The following is a 20,759-nucleotide window of genomic DNA, read 5'->3' on the forward strand; positions in this document are numbered from 1 at the left end:
ACTTTAAGCTGCTATATTTAATAAGATTCGACGTGGGAGTTCGACGCTGGGAATCGAAGGACATCGACGTGGAAGAGAATTTACATCGCTTTAAAAAGTCTCTCCTTTTAAAAGTACCGTGAGCTTTTGAACTGTCGGCATATCGTTCTTTGAACTGTTTTCATTCGGCAATTCGCTTTGGAGAACTGTTTTTTTCAATACTACTTTAAAGACTGTTTGAGACTGCAAAGCTATTAAGAACTGTCTGACCAGCTGTCAGCAGCTGAGCTCGGATCATTGTTTGGGTTTGTTTACTTTTGAAGGGGGTTTGTTATCAGTGTTTAATAAACATGTTATTCGTTATAAAACCTTTCGTCTAACTCATCTATAATTATTGTTGCCTGAATACGTAACATAAGTATGGGGGCTACGTCCGGGATTGAATTGTTTGAGTTTAATAAGCTTTTTGAATTTTGAGTCGGTGTTTTGGTAACGGGGATTGCTCGATTTTTTTTTGTTTGATTGGCTTGTGAGTGGTATTCGGCAACGATGAATATTGATGAGTTTCTGGATTCGCCAGACGCGGACTTGTTAGCGAAGGGGAAAAAAACTGAAGTCTCTGAACTTGCTAATCGGTTGCATCTTAAAGGGATTTTGCCAACTACATCAAAAGCTGTAATACAGAGAAAGATCGCATCACATTTTGTGGCTTCGGGTGATTTTGAAGAATCGATTTTAGAATCGTTTCCAATAAGTAATCTGGAGATGCAGTTGCAAATTGAACAAATGAGGTTGGAACAAAGTAAAGCAGAGTTAGAGAGGTGTAAATTGGAATCTGAGCAGAAGAAAAGAGAATATGAATATGCAATGGTGAATTTAAGGTCTGAGAATCAGTCTTCTGATTCTAGAAAACCGTTTGTTGCTAGCCAAGAAATTAAATTGGTCCCTCCATTTAGTGAAACAGAAGTGGAGAGATATTTTCAACATTTTGAAACTATTGCTCGGATGTCAGAGTGGCCGAAAGATAAATGGTCAGTGTTATTACAGAGTGTAATCAAAGGCAAGGCACAACAGGTTTATACAGCTTTAACTGCTGCGCAAGCATTAGATTATGATATTGTGAAAGAAAATATTCTCAAATCGTATGAATTGGTCCCAGAAGCGTACAGGGAAAGATTCAGGAGTTTGAAGAAGTCTGTGGAAAAGACTTATGTGGAATTTGCCTATGATAAAGCTATGTGTTTTGAGAGATGGGTTTCTTCTAAAAATGTAAATGAGGACTATGAGACATTGAGAGAGCTGATTTTAATGGAGGAATTTAAAAGAAGCATTCCTGTTGAAGTAAGGACCTACTTAAATGAGAGGGATACTGATAAATTGCAGGACTGTGCTAGATTAGCTGATGAGTATGTTTTAATCCATAAGAATAAATTTCCTCAGGGTAGAATTTTCAAGAGGAAAAATAATATGGAGACTCCAGGTAAATCAGAAATTAAATTAGAGGTTAATGAGAGAGGTAAGGAGGAAGGAAAACCTGTGAAGGAAAGACAGTTTGGTCTTATTTGTAACTATTGTAAGAAGCCTGGCCATGTAATAGCTAACTGTTTCAAATTGAAAAAGAAAGAGAAGGAAGCAGTTCCGGATGCTTGTGTGCAACATACTGAAGCACCTGTAAAGTTACAGGGTTTGGTAAACACAAATGAGGATTTGTTAGAGTCTGACAAAGTTAGAAAGGGATATGATCATTTTATAACTGAAGGGTTTGTATCCTTGAAAGAAGGATCTACTCTGGTGCCAATAAAGATTCTTAGGGATACTGGAGCTTCTCAATCACTGATGTTGGATAGTGTGTTGAAGTTTAATGAAGAGAGTGATACTGGTGAGGTAAATTACATAAGAGGTGTTGGAAGTGATTTTATGCCTGTACATTTACATAAAGTAAATTTAAAGTCAGGGTTAGTTACTGGATTTGTTAAAGTAGGATTACAGCATAGCTTACCTGTGAAGGGTATTTCTTTATTGTTAAGTAATGACTTGGCAGGTGGACAAGTTTTTCCTGAAGTGCATTTGACAATGGAGTCAGAGGAACCAGAGGTGAATTCTAACACAGATTCTTCTTGTGTTGTGACTAGAGCTATGGCTAAAAAGATTGATGTGCAGAATGAGGTTGTTACTCATGACTGTTCAACTCAGGATGTGAGTTTTGAGGATGTGTCAGAGACTTTCTTACCTTCGTTGTTTGAACAAGATTCTGGGAGTAAGTCTGACTATGAAGATTTATCTCTGTCTCGGAAGGAGATGATAGCAGAGCAGAGTAGAGATCCTGAGATTGTAAAATTAAGGGAACAAGCTTTACTAGGTAGTGAAATTGAGAAGGTGTCAGTAGGATATTACTTGGAAAAAGGAGTGTTGATGAGGAAGTGGAGGTCGCCTACAATTCCTGCAAGTGAGGAATGGAATGTTGTTTATCAGGTAGTTGTTCCTAAAGTTTATCGGAATGAGATTTTGACTTTAGCTCATAGTGTGCCTTTAGGTGGACATCAAGGGGTAAGGAAAACTGTGGACAAGATTTTAAAACATTTTTACTGGCCTGGTTTAAGAAAAGATGTGGCGATGTTTTGTAAGACGTGCCATACTTGTCAAATTGTGGGTAAACCAAATCAGGTTACACCAGTAGCTCCATTACAACCTATTCCAGCATTTGGTGAACCGTTTTCTAAAGTTATTGTAGATTGTGTTGGTCCATTACCAAAGACAAAAACTGGTTATCAGTATTTGTTGACTATCATGTGTGCTTCGTCTAGGTTTCCAGAGGCAGTACCACTTAGGAATATAAAAGCTAAAACTGTGACGAAGGCTCTTATAAAATTCTTTACTTATTTTGGATTGCCTAAGGAAATACAAACTGATCAAGGTAGTAATTTTATGTCTGGATTGTTTCAACAGATAGTTTATAAATTGGGAGCTAAGCAAATTACTTCGTCTGCATACCATCCAGAATCGCAAGGTGCCTTGGAGAGGTTTCATTCTACTCTCAAGAATATGATTAGGACATATTGTGTGGAGAATGAAAGTGACTGGGATGAGAGTATAAACTTACTTTTATTTGCAGTAAGGGAATCGGTACGGGAATCTTTAGGTTTTAGTCCATTTGAACTTGTGTTTGGACATAGAGTTAGAGGACCTTTAGCTTTATTGAAGGAACAGTGGATTAGTAAGGAAGTGCATACTAATTTGTTGGACTATGTTTTGAAATTTAAGGACAGGTTACATAAAGCTTGTAGCTTAGCCAAGGAAAATTTGAAGTTGGCTCAGGAGAAAATGAAAACTTGGTATGTTAAGGAAGCTAGGATGAGGATGTTTAAGCCTGGAGATAAGGTGTTGGTTCTTTTCCCAGTGCAGACAAATCCTTTACAAGCTAGATTTCATGGACCTTATGAAATTGTGTCTAGAGTTAATGATGTGGATTATGTAATAAAAACTCCAGATCGTAGAAGGTCAACACAACTTTGCCACATAAATATGATTAAACCATATTTTGAGAAACAATCTGATACTGTGACTGTTGTGGTTAGTGAGAATGAGTTGGATTTAACTGGGAACATGATAGATGATTCATCTGACTTTCATTCTAAATCTAACATTGTTTCTGTTAGGTTACCTAATTCGACTATTTTGGAAAATATGGATGAGAAATTAGCACATTTACAGCTAGAGCAGAAACAACAGATGAAGGAATTGATTTTTAAGTATAAGGATTTGTTTCCAGATGTTCCAAGAAGGACTACTATAGCTTCACATGATGTAGATGTTGGAGATGCCAAACCTATTAAACAACATCCATATAGGATGAACATGGAAAAATGTGAACTTGCTGAGAAAGAAATTGAATACATGTTAGAGAATGATATTATTAGACATTCTAACTCGAATTGGAGTTCGCCATGTGTAATGGTGCCAAAACCTGATGGTAGTATTAGGTTTTGTACGGACTATAGGAAGGTGAATGCTGTAACGAAAACAGATGCATATCCAATTCCTAGAGTAGATGATTGTGTAGATAAAGTTGGGAAAGCAAAGTTCCTTACAAAGATTGATTTATTGAAAGGGTATTGGTGTGTTCCATTAATGGACAGAGGTAGAGAGATTTCTGCATTTGTAACTCCATCTGGGTTATATGAGTATAATGTTCTTCCATTTGGGATGAAGAATGCCCCAGGTACTTTTCAGAGGATGATTAATTCTGTGATTCAGGGTTTGAAAGATACTGATGCTTATATTGATGATTTAGTGACAGGAAATGATACTTGGGAAGCACACATTATTGCGGTGGAGAAATTGTTTGAAAAGCTTTCAAAAGCTAACTTGACTATTAATTTAGCCAAGAGTGAATTTGGACATGCTACTGTGACTTACCTTGGTTATGTTGTAGGTCAAGGTAAGGTAGCTCCTGTTCAGGCAAAGGTTCAGGCAATTTTAGACATTCCCACTCCGACGGGGAAAAAAACTCTCAGAAGATTTTTGGGAATGGTAGGATATTATCGAAAATTTTGTAAGAATTTTGCTAATGTTGCCCTTCCATTAACTAACCTTCTGCAGAAGAATGTGAAGTTTGTGTGGACAGTGTTTTGTCAGGAAGCATTTGAAAAATTGAAAACAATGATATGTGAACAACCTGTGCTTAAGGCACCTGACTTTGAAAAACCTTTTTCATTAGCTGTAGATGCTAGTGATGAAGCTGCGGGAGCAGTATTGATGCAGAGGAATGAGGGTGATGAGGTTGATCATCCAGTAGCTTACTTTTCTAAGAAATTTAATAAGCATCAAAGAAACTATTCAACAATAGAGAAAGAATTGTTATCTCTTGTTTTAGCTTTGGAATATTTTGAGGTATATGTTGGTACAACTCAAAAACCACTTATTGTTTACACAGATCATAATCCGTTAGTTTTTCTGAGTAAGATGAAAAACAAAAACAGAAGATTGTTAAATTGGAGTTTGATGTTACAAGAGTACAATATTGTGATAACTCATATTAAAGGTAGAGATAATGTGGTTGCTGATTGTCTATCTCGATATTGAATGTACAATGTTTTTTTTTTGGAGTGGTTTTTTTTATTGTAACACTCCTACTGTATTGTATATTGTGTATGTTATATGATTTATACATTTGTTTTTTTTCTTGTAAGTAATTGTTAAAATTTTTGTTCTTGACAGACCAAAAATGTTTTTTTTTGGAGGGAGGTGTTACGTACCCGTGACACGTGACAGTGGTACCCTTGTCACGTGACTGGGGTTGAAGTTATACTGGACATGGGGTAATGGTGGAGTGATGTCATTTTCCCGCCAGTAGAGGTCATGTGACAGGTTTTTTCTACAGGGTATAAAAGGAAGACCCACCCTGTCAGGTGGGGCAGTTCGTGGCAGGATTTGCCAAGATGACTTCATATTACTGTGTGATTTAATGTGATGACGCAGTTTAGTTAAAAATGAAGTTTTATATAATGCCTAAAGTTTAAAAGGTCAGAGCCAACGGTTTCTTTGCTGATGGAGAGTGAAGAGAAGTTTGGAAAATGGAGATCGAGAAAAATCGATTTTCGATGGATTGACTTCGACCTTGTGTGATCCTCATTCGGAAGGATTTCGTTTACTATTCTCATGATAGTCTCCGCTGGAAAAAGCGGGAGATTGAGAATATTGTGGAAGAGAGGTCAGTCACTTTAAGCTGCTATATTTAATAAGATTCGACGTGGGAGTTCGACGCTGGGAATCGAAGGACATCGACGTGGAAGAGAATTTACATCGCTTTAAAAAGTCTCTCCTTTTAAAAGTACCGTGAGCTTTTGAACTGTCGGCATATCGTTCTTTGAACTGTTTTCATTCGGCAATTCGCTTTGGAGAACTGTTTTTTTCAATACTACTTTAAAGACTGTTTGAGACTGCAAAGCTATTAAGAACTGTCTGACCAGCTGTCAGCAGCTGAGCTCGGATCATTGTTTGGGTTTGTTTACTTTTGAAGGGGGTTTGTTATCAGTGTTTAATAAACGTTATTCGTTATAAAACCTTTCATCTAACTCATCTATAATTATTGTTGCCTGAATACGTAACACATTTGACGCTGGGCAAACAGACTGACAGCCAAGCCTATTTATTTACAGATGTCTGCACCTCACACTGTGGGGCAGGTGTCACTGAGATGCTGGGCTGCCCGGTGTGGGGCAATTCCTGACTGTGGCAACTACTGGGGAACGGGTCGATGATTGTGTGCATTGAGATGGGAGCTCGGGGTGTCTGTGTCAGTGTTTGTCCCTGTGTCCTGTTTATTGTTTCTTTCTCAGGTTTTACACAGAACATTACAGCACAACACAGGCCCTTTGGCCCATATTGCTGTGCTGACCTAGTAATCCAGTCTAACGTCAATCGAACCCTCCCCTCCGACCTAGCACTCCATTTTTCTATCATCCATGTTCCTTTAAATGCCTCTACCACACCCCTGGCAGCTTGTTCCTTCCATCCATCACTCCCCATAAAAACATACCTCCGATATCCCCCCTCGTACTTCCCTCCAATCACCATAAGTTGATGCTGTCTGTGTTGGCCATTTCCACCCTGGGGAAAAGTCTCTGACTGTCCACTCAGTTCCTGCCTCCTGTCATCTTGTACACGTCACTCTCGTCCTCCTTCACTGCAAAGAGAAAATCCCGAGTCGCTCAACCTCTCCTCATCGGACCAGCTCCCAGAGCGATCACCTCACTGCAGCAAGTGAGGCTTTTTCCGTGGCTGAAATGGCTAACACGAGGGGGCACAGTTTTAAGGTGCTTGGAAATGGGTACTGAGGGAATGTCGGAGGTCAGTTTTTCCACACAGAGAGCGGTGAGTGTGTGGAATGGGCTGCCGGCAATGTTGGTGGTAGAGGCGGATACGATAGGGTCTTTTAAGAGACTCTTGGATCGGTACGTGGAGCTTAGAAAAGTAGAGGAATTTCTCAGTAGTTTCTGGAGTAGGTTACATGGTCGGTACAACATTGTGATCCGAAGAGCCTGTAATGTGCTGTAGAGTTTCTATGTTCTATATTCTGTTCTTTGTTTGAATGTATAATCGTTCTGTACATTGTTGATGACACATTCGTTGCTGAAATAAATCATTCCTGGCTCGCTGTAAAAATCAGTGAATATGCAAAACCCGTCCTGTTGCTACCAGATGATCCGTGTTGCCCTCGCTTAAACTGATCACAAAGTTTTGGACCCCCGTGTCTTCCTTTGAAATTGCTCTCCACGTTGTACTGCCCCGGGTTGCGTATCCGGACAAGCTGGACGCAACATCCATGGTCGACCCTGACCGACGGAGACCTCACTGTGCTCTGCCTGACCTGCTGAGTTCCTCCAGCACTTTGTGTTTACTGCTCTGGATTTCCAGCCTCTGCAGAATGTCTCAGCTAGCAGGAGCGGTGGCTGGGCTGCGGAGAGGCGGGTTAGTGGGTGAAGGTTATTATCAGCGGTTTGCTGGCGTCTCCCCAACAACTTCAACAGCGGGCTCCAGTTCCGGGTTGTGAAGCGTCCCTGAGTCTGGCGTACGGGCGGGACTTTTAAAGCGATTGCTAGCGGGGACGTAAGTGGCTACCGCTGATTACATCAAGCAGGATTTCCCTGATGATTGGCTGAATTTCAATTAATCACATAACAAAGTGGTTGTATTTAATTTCCATTCATTCCGGGAAACAGTTTGCCATGAAACAGATCAGACTGTGGGCGGAGCGTGTGCACGGACCGGTGAGTGACTGTTATCCCGGACACCCTGCGCTCCCTCTCCCGCGGATTGACTGCCTCCCTCACAGACCCGCAGCCGCGCTGGGAACTCTCTCGCCGCGGTAGTGTAGTGGTTAGCACAGCGCCGAGCGTCAGGTTCAATTCCCACCGCAGTCTGTAAGGAGTTAATACCTTCTCCCCATGACCGTACGGGTTTCCTCCGGGTAAACAGGTCCTGGTTAGTAGGTTAATTGCTCACAAGGGGGTAATTGAGTGTCGAGGGCTTGTTGGGACGGGTCTCTAAATAAATAGGCCTGGCGGTCAGTCTCTTTGCCAGCGTCGAATATCAGATAGGAGAGGGCACAGGGTAAAGATGACGGGGAGGGGGGCGTTGAGGGGAGATTTGTGGGGCAAGTTGTTTTACACAGTGATGGGAGCCTGGAACAGGCTCCGGGTTGGGATGGAAGCAGATATGATTGTGGTGTGTCAGGGGCATTCAGACCGACACACACACACAGTAAGGGAATGGAGTGATTTCAATTCTGTACATTTGGGTTGGATTAGTTGAAACCGGCGTGGTGACTGTGTCCTGTCCTACTGTACTCTCCTACGTCCGAGGTTTTTCCAGCCCTGGAACTGGGAATTCTGCACAGCCGGAATTCTGCCTGCAGAAGGAACTGGAGCGAGCTGACAGACTGGGATCACTGTGAGGATGCTACACTCCGATGGGAAGGCAGAGAAGCTCCTGTGGATACTGGCAGGTACTGTGAGATCCCACTCCGGAGAAGGGGCCGAGATGTGGGTTCATTCTGGAACACTGTAGGTTTGATGTCATACGGCTATCGGTATTGGGTTTATTACCTCTGTCCTATGGTGTGAAATTCTGTCTTTTATCACAGCAGTACAGTGTAAAGACATAAAAATCTATCACATAACCATATAACATTTACAACACGGAAACACTCACCTAGTCCCACTGACCCGCACTCAGGCCATAACCCTCCGTTCCTTTCCTGTCCATATACCTATCTAATTTTACTTTGAATGACAATACCCAACCTGCCTCTACCACTTCTACTGGAAGCTCATTCCACACAGCTACCACTCTCTGAGTAAAGAAATTCCCCCTCGTGTTACCCGTATACTTTTACCCCCAACTCTTAAATCATGTCCTCTTGTTTGAATCTCCCCTACTTTCAATGGAAAAAGCCTATCCATGGCAACTCGATCTATTCCCCTCATAATTTTAAATACCTCTATCAAGTCCCCCCTCAACCTTCTACGCTCCAAAGAATAAACCATATAACCATATAACCATATAACAATCACAGCACGGAAACAGGCCATTCCGGCCCTCCTAGTCCGTGCCGAACTCTTAATCTCACCTAGTCCCACCTACCCGCACTCAGCCCATAACCCTCCACTCCTTTCCTATCCATATACCTATCCAATTTTACCTTAAATGACACAACTGATCTGGCCTCTACTACTTCTACAGGAAGCTCATTCCACACAGCTATCACTCTCTGAGTAAAGAAATACCCCCTCGTGTTTCCCTTAAACTTTTGCCCCCTAACTCTCAAATCATGTCCTCTCGTTTGAATCTCCCCTACTCTCAATGGAAACAGCCTATTCACGTCAACTCTATCTATCCCTCTCAACATTTTAAATACCTCGATCAAATCCCCCCTCAACCTTCTACGCTCCAATGAATAGAGACCTAACTTGTTCAACCTTTCTCTGTAACTTAAGTGCTGAAACCCTGGTAACATCCTAGTAAATCGTCTCTGCACTCTCTCTAATTTATTGATATCTTTCCTATAATTCGGTGACCAGAACTGTACACAATATTCCAAATTTGGCCTTACCAATGCCTTGTACAATTTTAACATTACATCCCAACTTCTGTACTCAATGCTCTGATTTATAAAGGCCAGCGTTCCAAAAGCCTTCTTCACCACCCTATCTACATGAGACTCCACCTTCAGGGAACTATGCACTGTTATTCCTAGATCTCTCTGTTCCACTGCATTCCTCAATGCCCTACCATTTACCCTGTATGTTCTATTTGGATTATTCCTGCCAAAATGTAGAACCTCACACTTCTCAGCATTAAACTCCATCTGCCAACGTTCAGCCCATTCTTCTAACCGGCATAAATCTCCCTGCAAGCTTTGAAAACCCACCTCATTATCCACAACACCTCCTACCTTAGTATCATCAGCATACTTACTAATCCAATTTACCACCCCATCATCCAGATCATTTATGTATATTACAAACAACATTGGGCCCAAAACAGATCCCTGAGGCACCCCGCTAGTCACCGGCCTCCATCCCGATAAACAATTATCCACCACTACTCTCTGGCATCTCCCATCTAGCCACTGTTGAATCCATTTTATTACTCCAGCACTAATACCTAACGACTGAACCTTCTTAACTAACCTTCCATGTGGAACTTTGTCAAAGGCCTTGCTGAAGTCCATATAGACTACATCCACTGCCTTACCCTCGTCAACATTCCTCGTAACTACTTCAAAAAATTCAATAAGGTTTGTCAAACATGACCTTCCACGCACAAATCCATGCTGGCTACTCCTAATCAGATCCTGTCTATCCAGATAATTATAAATACTATCTCTAAGAATACTTTCCATTAATTTACCCACCACTGATGTCAAACTGACAGGTCTATAATTGCCAGGCTTACTTCTAGAACCCTTTTTAAACAATGGAACCACATGAGCAATACGCCAATCCTCCGGCACAATCCCCGTTTCTAATGACATCTGAAAGATCTCCGTCAGAGCTCCTGCTATCTCTACACAAACTTCCCTCAAGGTCCTGGGGAATATCCGGTCAGGACCCGGAGATTTATCCACTTTTAAATTTCTTAAAAGCGCCAGTACTTCCACCTCTTTAATTGTCATAGGTTCCATAACTTCCTTACTTGTTTGCCACACCTTACACCATTCGATATCCTTCTCCTTAGTGAATACCGAAGAGAAGAAATCGTTCAAAATCTCTCCCATCTCCCTCGGCTCCACACATAGCTGACCACCCTGATTCTCTAAGGGACCAATTTTATCCCTCACTATCCTCTTGCTTTTAATATAACTGTAGAAGCCTTTCGGATTTACTTCCACCTTATTTGCCAAACCAAACTCGTAACTTCTTTTAGCTTTTCTAATCTCTTTCTTAAGTTTCCTTTTACATTCTTTATATTCCTCGAGCAATTCCTTTACTCCATGCTGCCTATATCTATTGTAGACATCCCTCTTTTTTCGAACCAAGTTTCTAATATCCCTTGAAAACCATGGCGCTTTCAAACCTTTAATCTTTCCTTTCAACCGAACAGGAACATAAAGATTCTGTACCCTCATAATTTCACCCTTAAATGACCTCCATTTCTCTATTACATCCTTCCCATAAAACAACTTGACCCATTCCACTCTCTCTAAATCCCTGCGCATCTCCTCAAAGTTAGCCTTTCTCCAATCAAAAATCTCAACTCTAGGTCCAGTCCTGTCCTTCTCCATAATTATATTGAAGCTAATGCTATTGTGATCACTGGACCCGAAGTGCTCCCCAACACATACATCTGTCAGCTGACCTATCGCATTCCCTAACAGGAGATCCAACACTGCCCCATCTCTAGTCGGTACTTCTATGTATTGTTGCAAAAAGCTATCCTGCACACATTTCACAAACTCTAAACCATCCAGCCCTTTTACAGAATGAGCTTCCCAATCTATGTGTGGAAAATTAAAATCTCCCACAATCACCACCTTGTGTTTACTACAAATATCTGCTATCTCCTTACACATTTGCTCTTCCAACTCACGCTCCCCATTAGGTGGCCTATAATACACTCCTATCAGTGTTACTACACCTTTCCCATTCCTCAATTCCACCCAAATAGCCTCCCTAGAGGAGCTCTGTAATCTATCCTTCCAAAGCACCGCCATAAGATTTTCTCGGACAAGCAATGCAACACCTCCTCCTCTGGCCCCTCCTACTCTATCACACCTGAAGCAACTAAATCCAGGAATATTTAGTTGCCAATCACACCCTTCCTGCAACCATGTTTCACTAATAGCTACAACATCATAATTCCATGTATCAATCCACACTTTAAGCTCATCCACCTTTCTTACAATGCTCCTAGCATTAAAATAGATACATTTAAGATACTCTCCACCTCCTCCTCTCTTTTCATCCCTAGCAATGCATTCAAATTTATTATCCTTTTCTTTCTTCTCCCCTACAACTTCGGGCTGAGCGCATCCCTCCTCCATCACCTGCCTGTCCTCCCTCACACACGGTCTACTTACTTGCTCTACTGGTGAACTAACCTCCTCTCCCATAGTTTCCTCAAATTGATTTCCGCCCCCCCATCTTACTAGTTTAAAGTCTGCCCCGTAGCCCTAGCAAACCTCCCCGCTAGGATATTGGTCCCCCCAGGATTCAAGTGTAACCCGTCCTTCTTGAACAGGTCACGCCTGCCCCAGAAGAGGTCCCAATGATCCAGAAACTTGAATCCCTGCCCCCTGCTCCAATCCCTCAACCACGCATTCATCCTCCACCTAATTCCATTCCTACTCTCACTGTCGCGTGGTACAGGCAGTAATCCCGAGATTACTACCTTTGCGGTCCTTCTTCTTAACTGCCTTCCTAACTCCCTATACTCTCGTTTCAGGACCTCTTCCCCTTTCCTACCTATGTCATTGGTACCTACATGTACCACGACCTCTGGCTCCTCACCCTCCCACTTCAGGATATCTTGGACGCGATCAGAAACGTCCCGGACCCTGGCACCAGGGAGGCAAACAACCATCCGGGACTCCCGATCACCTCCACAGAACCGCCTGTCTGAACCCCTGACTATCGAGTCCCCTATTACTATGGTCCTCTTTCTTCTATCCCTACCCTTCTGAGCTACAGGGCCGTCCTCTGTGCCGGAGGCCCGGCCACTGTCACTTCCTCCAGGTAGGCTGTCCCCCCCAACAGTACTCAAACATGAGTACTTATTGTCAAGGGGTACAGCCACTGGGGTACTCTCTAGTACCTGCCCCTTCCCCTTCCTGATCGTGACCCACCTATCTGCCTCCCGTGGCCCCGGAGTGACCACCTGCCTGTAACTCCTCTCTATCACCTCCTCACTCTCCCTGACCAGGCGAAGGTCATCGAGCTGCAGCTCCAGTTCCCTAATTCGGTCCCTCAGGAGCTGCAGTTCGGCGCACCTGGCGCAGATGTGGACGTCCGGGAGGCTCGGAGACTCCAGGATCTCCCACATCCGACACCGAGAACAACAAGCTGCCCTCACACTCATACCTCCCGAATAACTGAAAATAACAAGAACTAAAAGATAAGCCTACTGTGCCCTCTTCCGCCTAAGCCCTCTGAGCCCAAGCCCTACACTCTGCTCCCGACTCACTCCGCTGCCCGCAAACGAAGCTGCCCGCTGCTTAAGGCTGCGTTCTTTTTATATCTTCCCTCCTTCCCAGGCCTCCTTCACGCGCCTGCGCAGTCCCGCCTCTCAGAACTCCGATCTGAGAAGCAATTTGAAAATGGCCGCCGCCGCACTTCTTCTCAGCCTCGCTGTCCTCTTCCAAAAGAGAACTGCCTCACTCCTTCTCTCCTTTTTATATCTTCCCTCCTTCCCAGGCCTCCTTCACGCGCCTAAATAAAGACCTAACTTGTTCAACCTTTCCCTGTAACTTAGGTGCTGAAACCCAGGTAACATTCTAATAAATCTCCTCTGTACTCTCTCTATTTTGTTGATATCTTTCCAATAATTCGGTGAACAGAACTGTACACAATACTCCAAATTCGGCTTTACCAATGCCTTGTACAATTTTAACATTACATCCCAACTCCTATACTCAATGATCTGAATTATAAAGGCCAGCATACCAAAAGCTTTCTTCACCACCCTATCCACATGTGATTCCACCTTCAGGGAACTATGCGCCATTATTCCTAGATCACTCTGTTCTACTGCATTCTTCAATGCCTTATCATTTACCATGTATGTCCTATTTGGATTATTCCTACCAAAATGTAGCACCTCACACTTATCAGCATTAAACTCCATCTGCCATTGTTCAGCCCACTCTTCTAACTGGCCTAAATCTCTCTGCAAGCTTTGAAACCCTACTTCATTATCCACATCGCCACCTACCTTAGTATCATCAGCATACTTACTAATCCAATTTACCACCCCATCATCCAGATCATTAATGTACATGACAAACAAAATTGGACCCAGTACAGATCCCTGAGGCACACCACTAATCACCGGCCTCCAACCTGACAGTTATCTACCACTACTCTCTGGCATCTCCCATCCAGCCACTGTTAAATCCATTTAACTACTTCAATATTAATACCTAAAGATTTAACCTTCCTAACGAACCTTCCATGTGGAACCTTGTCAAAGGCCTTACTGAAGTCCATATAGACAACATCCACTGCTTTATTCTCGTCAACATTCCTCGTAACCTCTTCAAAAAATTCAATAAGATTTGTCAAACATGACCTTCCATGCACAAATCCATGTTGACTATGCCTAATCAGACCCTGTATTGCCAGATAATTAATATACCATCCCTAAGAATACTTTCCATTAATTTACCCACCACTGACATCAAACTGACAGGCCTATAATTGCTAGGTTTACTCTTAGAACCTTTTTTAAACAATGGAACCACATGAGCAATACGCCAATCCTCCGGCACCATCCCCGTTTCTAATGACATTTGAAATATTTCTGTCAGAGCCCCTGATATCTGTACACTAACCACCCTCAAGGTCCTAGGGAATATCCTGTCAGGGTCTGGAGATTTATCCACTTTTATATTCCTTAAAAGCACCAGTACTTCCTCCTCTTTAATTGTCATAGTTTCCATAACTTCCCTACTTGTTTCCCTTGCCTTACGCAATTCAATATCCTTCTCCTTAGTGAATACTGAAGAAAAGAAATTGTTCAAAATCTCCCCCATCTCTTTCGGCTCCACACATAGCTGTCCACTCTGATTCTCTAAGGGACCAATTTTATCCCTCACTATCCTTTTGCTATTAATATAACTGTAGAAACCCTTCGGATTTATTTTCACCTTACTTGCCAAAGCAACCTCATATCTTCTTTTAGCTTTTCTAATTTCTTTCTGAAGATTCTTCTTACATTCTTTATATTCCTCGAGCACCTCATTTACTCCATGCTGCCTATATTTATTGTAGATCTCCCTCTTTTTCCAAACCAAGTTTCCAATATCCCTTGAAAACCTTGGCGCTCTCAAACTTTTAACCTTTCCTTTCAACCTAACAGGAACATAAAGATTCTGTACCCTCAACATTTCTCCTTTAAATGACCTCCATTTCTCTATTACATCCTTCCCATAAAACAAATTGACCCTATCCATTCCTTCTAAATCCCTTTGCATCTCCTCAAAGTCAGCCTTTCACCAATCAAAAATCTCAACACTGGGTCCAGTCCTATCCTTCTCCCTAATTATATTGAAATTAATGGCATTGTGATCACTGGACCCAAAGTGCTCCCCAGCACATACCTCCGACACCTGACCTATCTCATTCCCTAACAGAAGATCCAACACTGCCCCTTCTCTAGTTGGAACCTCTATGTATTGCTGCAAAAAACTATACTGCACACATTTTACAAACTCCAAACCATCCAGCCATTTTACAAAATGGGCTTCCCAGTCTATGTGTGGAAAATTAAAATCTCCCACAATCACAACCTATCGATTATAAAAACAAATAAAGAGAATAACAGTGAGGAGGTGTTCATGGAGAGTTCAGATATCTGGCTGAGGGCAAGAAGCTGTTCCTGAATCATTGAGTGTGTGTCTGCAGGCTCCTGTACCTCCTCCCTGTGGGGAGCAATGAGCAGAGGGAATGTTCTGGGTGGTGAGGGGCCTTCATGTTGGGTGCTGCCTTCCTGAGGCATGGCCTTTGATCATCTGCTGGTGGTTGGGTTGTGTTTGTGATGGAGCTGGCTGAGTTTACAACCCTCTGCAGCTTCATCTGATCCGGTGCAGTTCCAGCTGGTAATGCAACCAGTCACAATGCTCTCTCTGGTACATCTGGAGAACTTTTACTCTACTGGGACGTAGGCCACTGACAGCAACTCACCAAATTCCTCTGACCTGGGCCAGTGTTCCAAGTTGTCTGCAGATGCAGCCCATCTTCCAAGATCCTTCCTCTCCCAGGGATGAGGTCTTTGGAGCTTCTGTTGCCAGACACCCACCCCGTGCCCAACCCTCATCCTTTCATAGCCGGGCTAAAACAGACCGTGGTGGAGATCTGTATGTCTTTTAATGACGTAACAAATCTTCCCAAACTTCAGATGAAGTAGAGTTGTTGGTGTGTCTTCATGATTGCATCAATATCTCGGTCCCAGGATAGAAATTCCGAGATGTTGACACCCAGAAACTTGAAACTGCTCACCCTTTCCAGTGTGATCCCTCAGTGAGAACTGACCCACAGTCATTCCTTGGTCTTACTCTTGTCATGGGAGAGGCTGTTGTTGCAACCCACTCAAGTAGCTGATCGATCTCACTCCTGTACACCTCCTCGTCTCCATCTGAGATCCTGCCAAAAGCGTGCAGTACAGAATTAGGCCTTTCCAAGATGAAAATGTCTGTCTGCTGACATACCATCTCCGAGTGGATTACACATGCTCACGATCAACATTACCTATTCCATCTGCAGTAATGCACATTCTCAGTTTGAAGGTCTGGTGGACTACGACTGCCCCAGGCCCATCCTGACTGGACATTGTCTTTATCCCCTGTCTTACCCTGACTTCCACACCAGTGGCTATGCTTCATTAGGAGTTTTTCCAGAAGATTTTCTGGCACCAAAGTCTATCCAATTTCTACAGGAATTTTCTGCTCACTGTAGCGGGTGTGAGGATGATAACTTCTCAATGTTTCATTCCAGTCCTTCCCACTGTGGTCCAGTGCAGTGCGGCTGTGGCGTCCCCGGACTCAATCACCACCGTCCCTGCTGGTGGATCCGTCCACTTCCCCATCCTCCACGGCAACGAGGACAAGTATGAGGTGACTCTGGGGAAAACGTCCCCGAACCAGCTGAAGATCTTGGCCTGGATGTCAGACCAACCAGAGAGTCCGTACGTGATCCATCCGTCCTACAGAAACCGGATTCACTTCCGGAGAGATGGTGTTATCGAAATGCGAGGCATCAACATGAGTGACCAGGGGACGTACGAGGTGCAAACAAACTACTTTGGGAGGGAGCTGAGAAATGATGACTGTGACCAGTTTGAGATCCATGTTTTCGGTGAGTAGTAGTGTAAGAAAGCACGAGAGCACAGAAACAGGCCATTCAGCCCATCCAATCTGTACTGAATTATGAAAGTGTCATAGATTGCCACAGCATTGAAACAGATATTCGGTCATGTACTCTGTCAAACTATATTCTCCCAAGTTGCATTGACCCATATCTGACCATAGCCCACCCTACTCCTCCCATCCATGTAGCATTCAAAATTTCTCATAAATATGGAAATCAAACGCATATCCAAGGACTACAGTCCTAAACTATTCAACCTTTCCCGATATCTCAGGTCCTCAGTTCCCGGCAATGTCCATGTTTTAGGGACAGTACCCACCTTTCCCACCTGCTGGAGCCCACCACGAAACTTTCTGATCTCCAGGACCCAGACACCACCCAGGTGACCCTGTCACTGCCGAGACCTTCCCTTCTCTCACTGTGACCAGCAGCAGGCTGTGTCTCTCTGCTCTCAGATCTCAGCCCAATAAACCCCTCCCTCACTCTGGATCCTTAATCTTTTGTGTAGTTCTTGATTATCTGAGGTGTTATAGTCATATCATCTCCTAGAGTAGGATGTGAAGTGAGGACTGCTTTCAATCCAGATCTTGCCCCAGCACCCTACTAGACTGGGGCTGGAGTGAGAGAGGTGGGGAGGGAGCCCAGTTTCCACACACAAAGGTTCTGGTTGTGGGTTTCTGACCATGAAATGGATCAGTGAACTGAGGTTTAATGCTATCTGTCTTTCTGTCCCCCAGAGTCCAGAAATTATTGCGCAACTGTTTTCAGCTTTATAGTCCTCTCAGTGGTTGTGATGTTAATCTTGGGTCTGTGTCTGCTCAGGAAATCGGTACTGATCGGTGAGTATCCTCTTCACTATCATCCCACTCCCTTTCACCCCATCCCACCCCTGGTGTAAGGTGGTATGGGAAATTGGGACAGCACACACACACACACACACACACACACACACACACACACACACACACACACACACACACACACACACACACACACACACACACACACACACAGTGCTGGAGGGCTCAATGGGTCAGGTAGCATCCATGAGGGGAATAAACAGGCCGATGGGCTGACTGGTCTCATTCAGCTGCAATGTCTTGTGCTGTTAAATTTCACTGTAACCTCATGACTACCCTCCACTGCACAGCCCCAGAAAGCGGATCCCCGGAAAAATCTTATCCAAGAGGTTGCTGCAATCACCAAACATGAAGCATTCGGTTCACACAATTTTGTATTTGCTCTTTGAAGAAACTGACATTTTTTGAGCAGTTTGTGAATTATTAATATCTTTATCCCTCAATATGTCTATTTGTTAATATCTTTATCCCTCATTATAACTAATTACTATATTTATCCTTCATTATAAGGAATGATTGATATGTTTATCCCTCGATATATCTAAGTACCTCCTGCACCACACCAGTCCACAGGTAAACCGGGTGTATTTCAGGGACTGAGAATGGATGCACCGTCCCTGGTGCTCGGGAGGGAATAACTACCCTCCCTCGTCACTGACTGGGAAGTGACGTGTGACATTTTCTCTCGCAGGTCAAGCGCATCCAGAAACCGAGGGCCAGGAGAGTTCAGTGAGGATGAGGGTTCGGACTGGGGAACCGGTTGATAATTGTGTGCATTGAGATGGGAGCTCGGGGTATCAGTGTTTGCCCCTGTGTCCTGTTTATTTGTTCTGCCTCAGGTTTTACACAGAACATTACAGCACAACACAGGCCCTTTGGCCCATAATGCTGTGCTGACCTTGTAATCCAGTCTAACGTCAATCGAGCCCTCCCCTCTGACGTGGCACTCCACTTTTCTATCATCCATGTTCCTTTAAATGCCTCTACCACACCCCTGGCAGCTTGTTCCTTCCATCCATCACTCCCCATAAAAACATACCTCCGATATCCCCCCTCGTACTTCCCTCCAATCACCATAAGTTGATGCTGTCTGTGTTGGTCATTTCCACCCTGGGGAAAAGTCTCTGACTGTCCACTCTGTTCCTGCCTCCTGTCATCTTGTACACGTCACTCTCGTCCTCCTTCACTGCAAAGAGAAAATCCCGAGCTCGCTCAACCTCTCCTCATCGGACCAGCTCCCAGAGCGATCACCTCACTGCAGCAAGGATGTGGATACTATAGAGAGAGTGCAGACGGGATTTACAAGGATGCTGTCTGGATAGGAGAGTGTGCCTTTTGAGAATACGTAGGGTGAACTCGGCCTTTTCTCCTTGGAGCGATGGTGGATGAGAGCTGACCTGATAGAGGTGTATAAGATAATGAGAGGCATTGATCGTGTGGATAGGCAGAGGCTTTTTCCCGTGGCTGAAATGGCTAACACGAGGGGGCACAGTTTTAAGGTGCTTGGAAATGGGTACTGAGGGAATGTCAGGGGTCAGTTTTTCCACACAGAGAGCGGTGAGTGTGTGGAATGGGCTGTCAGTGATGTTGGTGGTAGAGGCGGATATGATAGGGTGTTTTAAGAGACTCTTGGATCGGTACTTGGGGCTTAGAAAAGTAGAGGAATTTCTCGGTAGTTTCTGGAGTAGGTTACATGGTCGGTACAACATTGTGATCCGAAGAGCCTGTAATGTGCTGTAGAGTTTCTATGTTCTATATTCTGTTCTTTGTTTGAATGTATAATCGTTCTGTACATTGTTGATTACACATTCGTTGCTGAAATAAATCATTCCTTGCTCGCTGTAAAAATATGTCAAGTCAAGTTGCTTTCATTGTCATTTCGACCATAACTGCTGGTACAGTACACAGTAAAAATGAAACAATGTTCCTCCAGGACCCTGGTGCTACATGATCTAGTGAATATGCAAAACCCGTCCTGTTGCTACCAGATGATCCGTGTGGACCTCGCTTAAAGTGATCACAAAGTTTTGGACCCCCATGTCTTCCTTTGAAATTGCTCTCCACGTTGTACTGCCCCGGGTTGCGTATCTGGACAAGCTGGACGCAACATCCATGGTCGACCCTGACCGACGGAGACCTCACTGTGCTCTGCCTGACCTGCTGAGTTCCTCCAGCACTTTGTGTTTACTGCTCTGGATTTCCAGCCTCTGCAGAATGTCTCAGCTAGCAGGATAAAGTAGTGGCGGCTGGGCTGCGGAGAGGTGGGTTACTATCAGCCTTTCTACTAAGGGAAGGGAACTGTTTTTCAGTCTGCTGGTCCTGTCGAGGATGCTAGGGAGCCTCCTTTATCATGTTACTGATTTACCAGCAGCGGTTTGCTGGCGTCTCCCCAACAACTTCAGCAGCGGGCTCCAGTTCCGGGTTGTGAACCGCCCCTGAGTCTAGGGTAGGGGCGGGACGTTTAAAGCGATTGCCTAACAGGGACGTAATTGGCTGCTGCAGAATACATATTTCCCTGATCATTGGCTGAATTTGAACTAATCACATAACAAAGTGGTGGTATTTAAATTCCATTCATCCCGGGATTCTGTTTGCTGTAAAACGGGATCAGACTGTGGGCGGAGCATGTCCACAGACCGGTGAGTGACTGTTATCCCGGACACCCTGCGCTCCCTCTCCCGCGGATTGACTGCCTCCCTCACAGACCCGCAGCCCCGCTGGGAACTCGCTCGCTGCGGCAGTGTAGTGGTTAGCACAGCGCCGAGAGTCAGGTTCAATTCCCACCGCAGTCTGTAAGGAGTTAATACCTTCTCCCCATGACCGTACGGGTTTCCTC

The 20,759-nt window shown here is 44.0% G+C and overlaps 2 protein-coding genes across 2 annotated transcripts in view; both read left to right on the plus strand.

Moving 5' to 3' along the window:
• LOC140719802 (uncharacterized) overlaps positions 1–19,769 on the plus strand; it is a 30,704-nt gene extending 10,935 nt beyond the window's left edge. The window contains exon 6 of the mRNA XM_073034712.1: positions 18,615–19,769. Within this exon, the coding sequence (XP_072890813.1) occupies positions 18,615–18,703 (89 nt within the window). The 3' untranslated portion in view covers positions 18,704–19,769. The remainder of the gene's footprint in view (positions 1–18,614) is intronic.
• Positions 19,770–20,531: 762 nt separating this feature from the next.
• Positions 20,532–20,759, plus strand: part of LOC140719825 (heme-binding protein 2-like) — a 38,930-nt gene continuing 38,702 nt past the window's right edge. The window contains exon 1 of the mRNA XM_073034751.1: positions 20,532–20,562. Coding sequence (XP_072890852.1) covers positions 20,549–20,562 — 14 coding nt within the window. The 5' untranslated portion in view covers positions 20,532–20,548. The remainder of the gene's footprint in view (positions 20,563–20,759) is intronic.

This window comes from Hemitrygon akajei, chromosome 2 (genome assembly GCF_048418815.1).
Source record: "Hemitrygon akajei chromosome 2, sHemAka1.3, whole genome shotgun sequence".
NCBI classification, from domain to species: Eukaryota; Metazoa; Chordata; class Chondrichthyes; order Myliobatiformes; family Dasyatidae; genus Hemitrygon; species Hemitrygon akajei.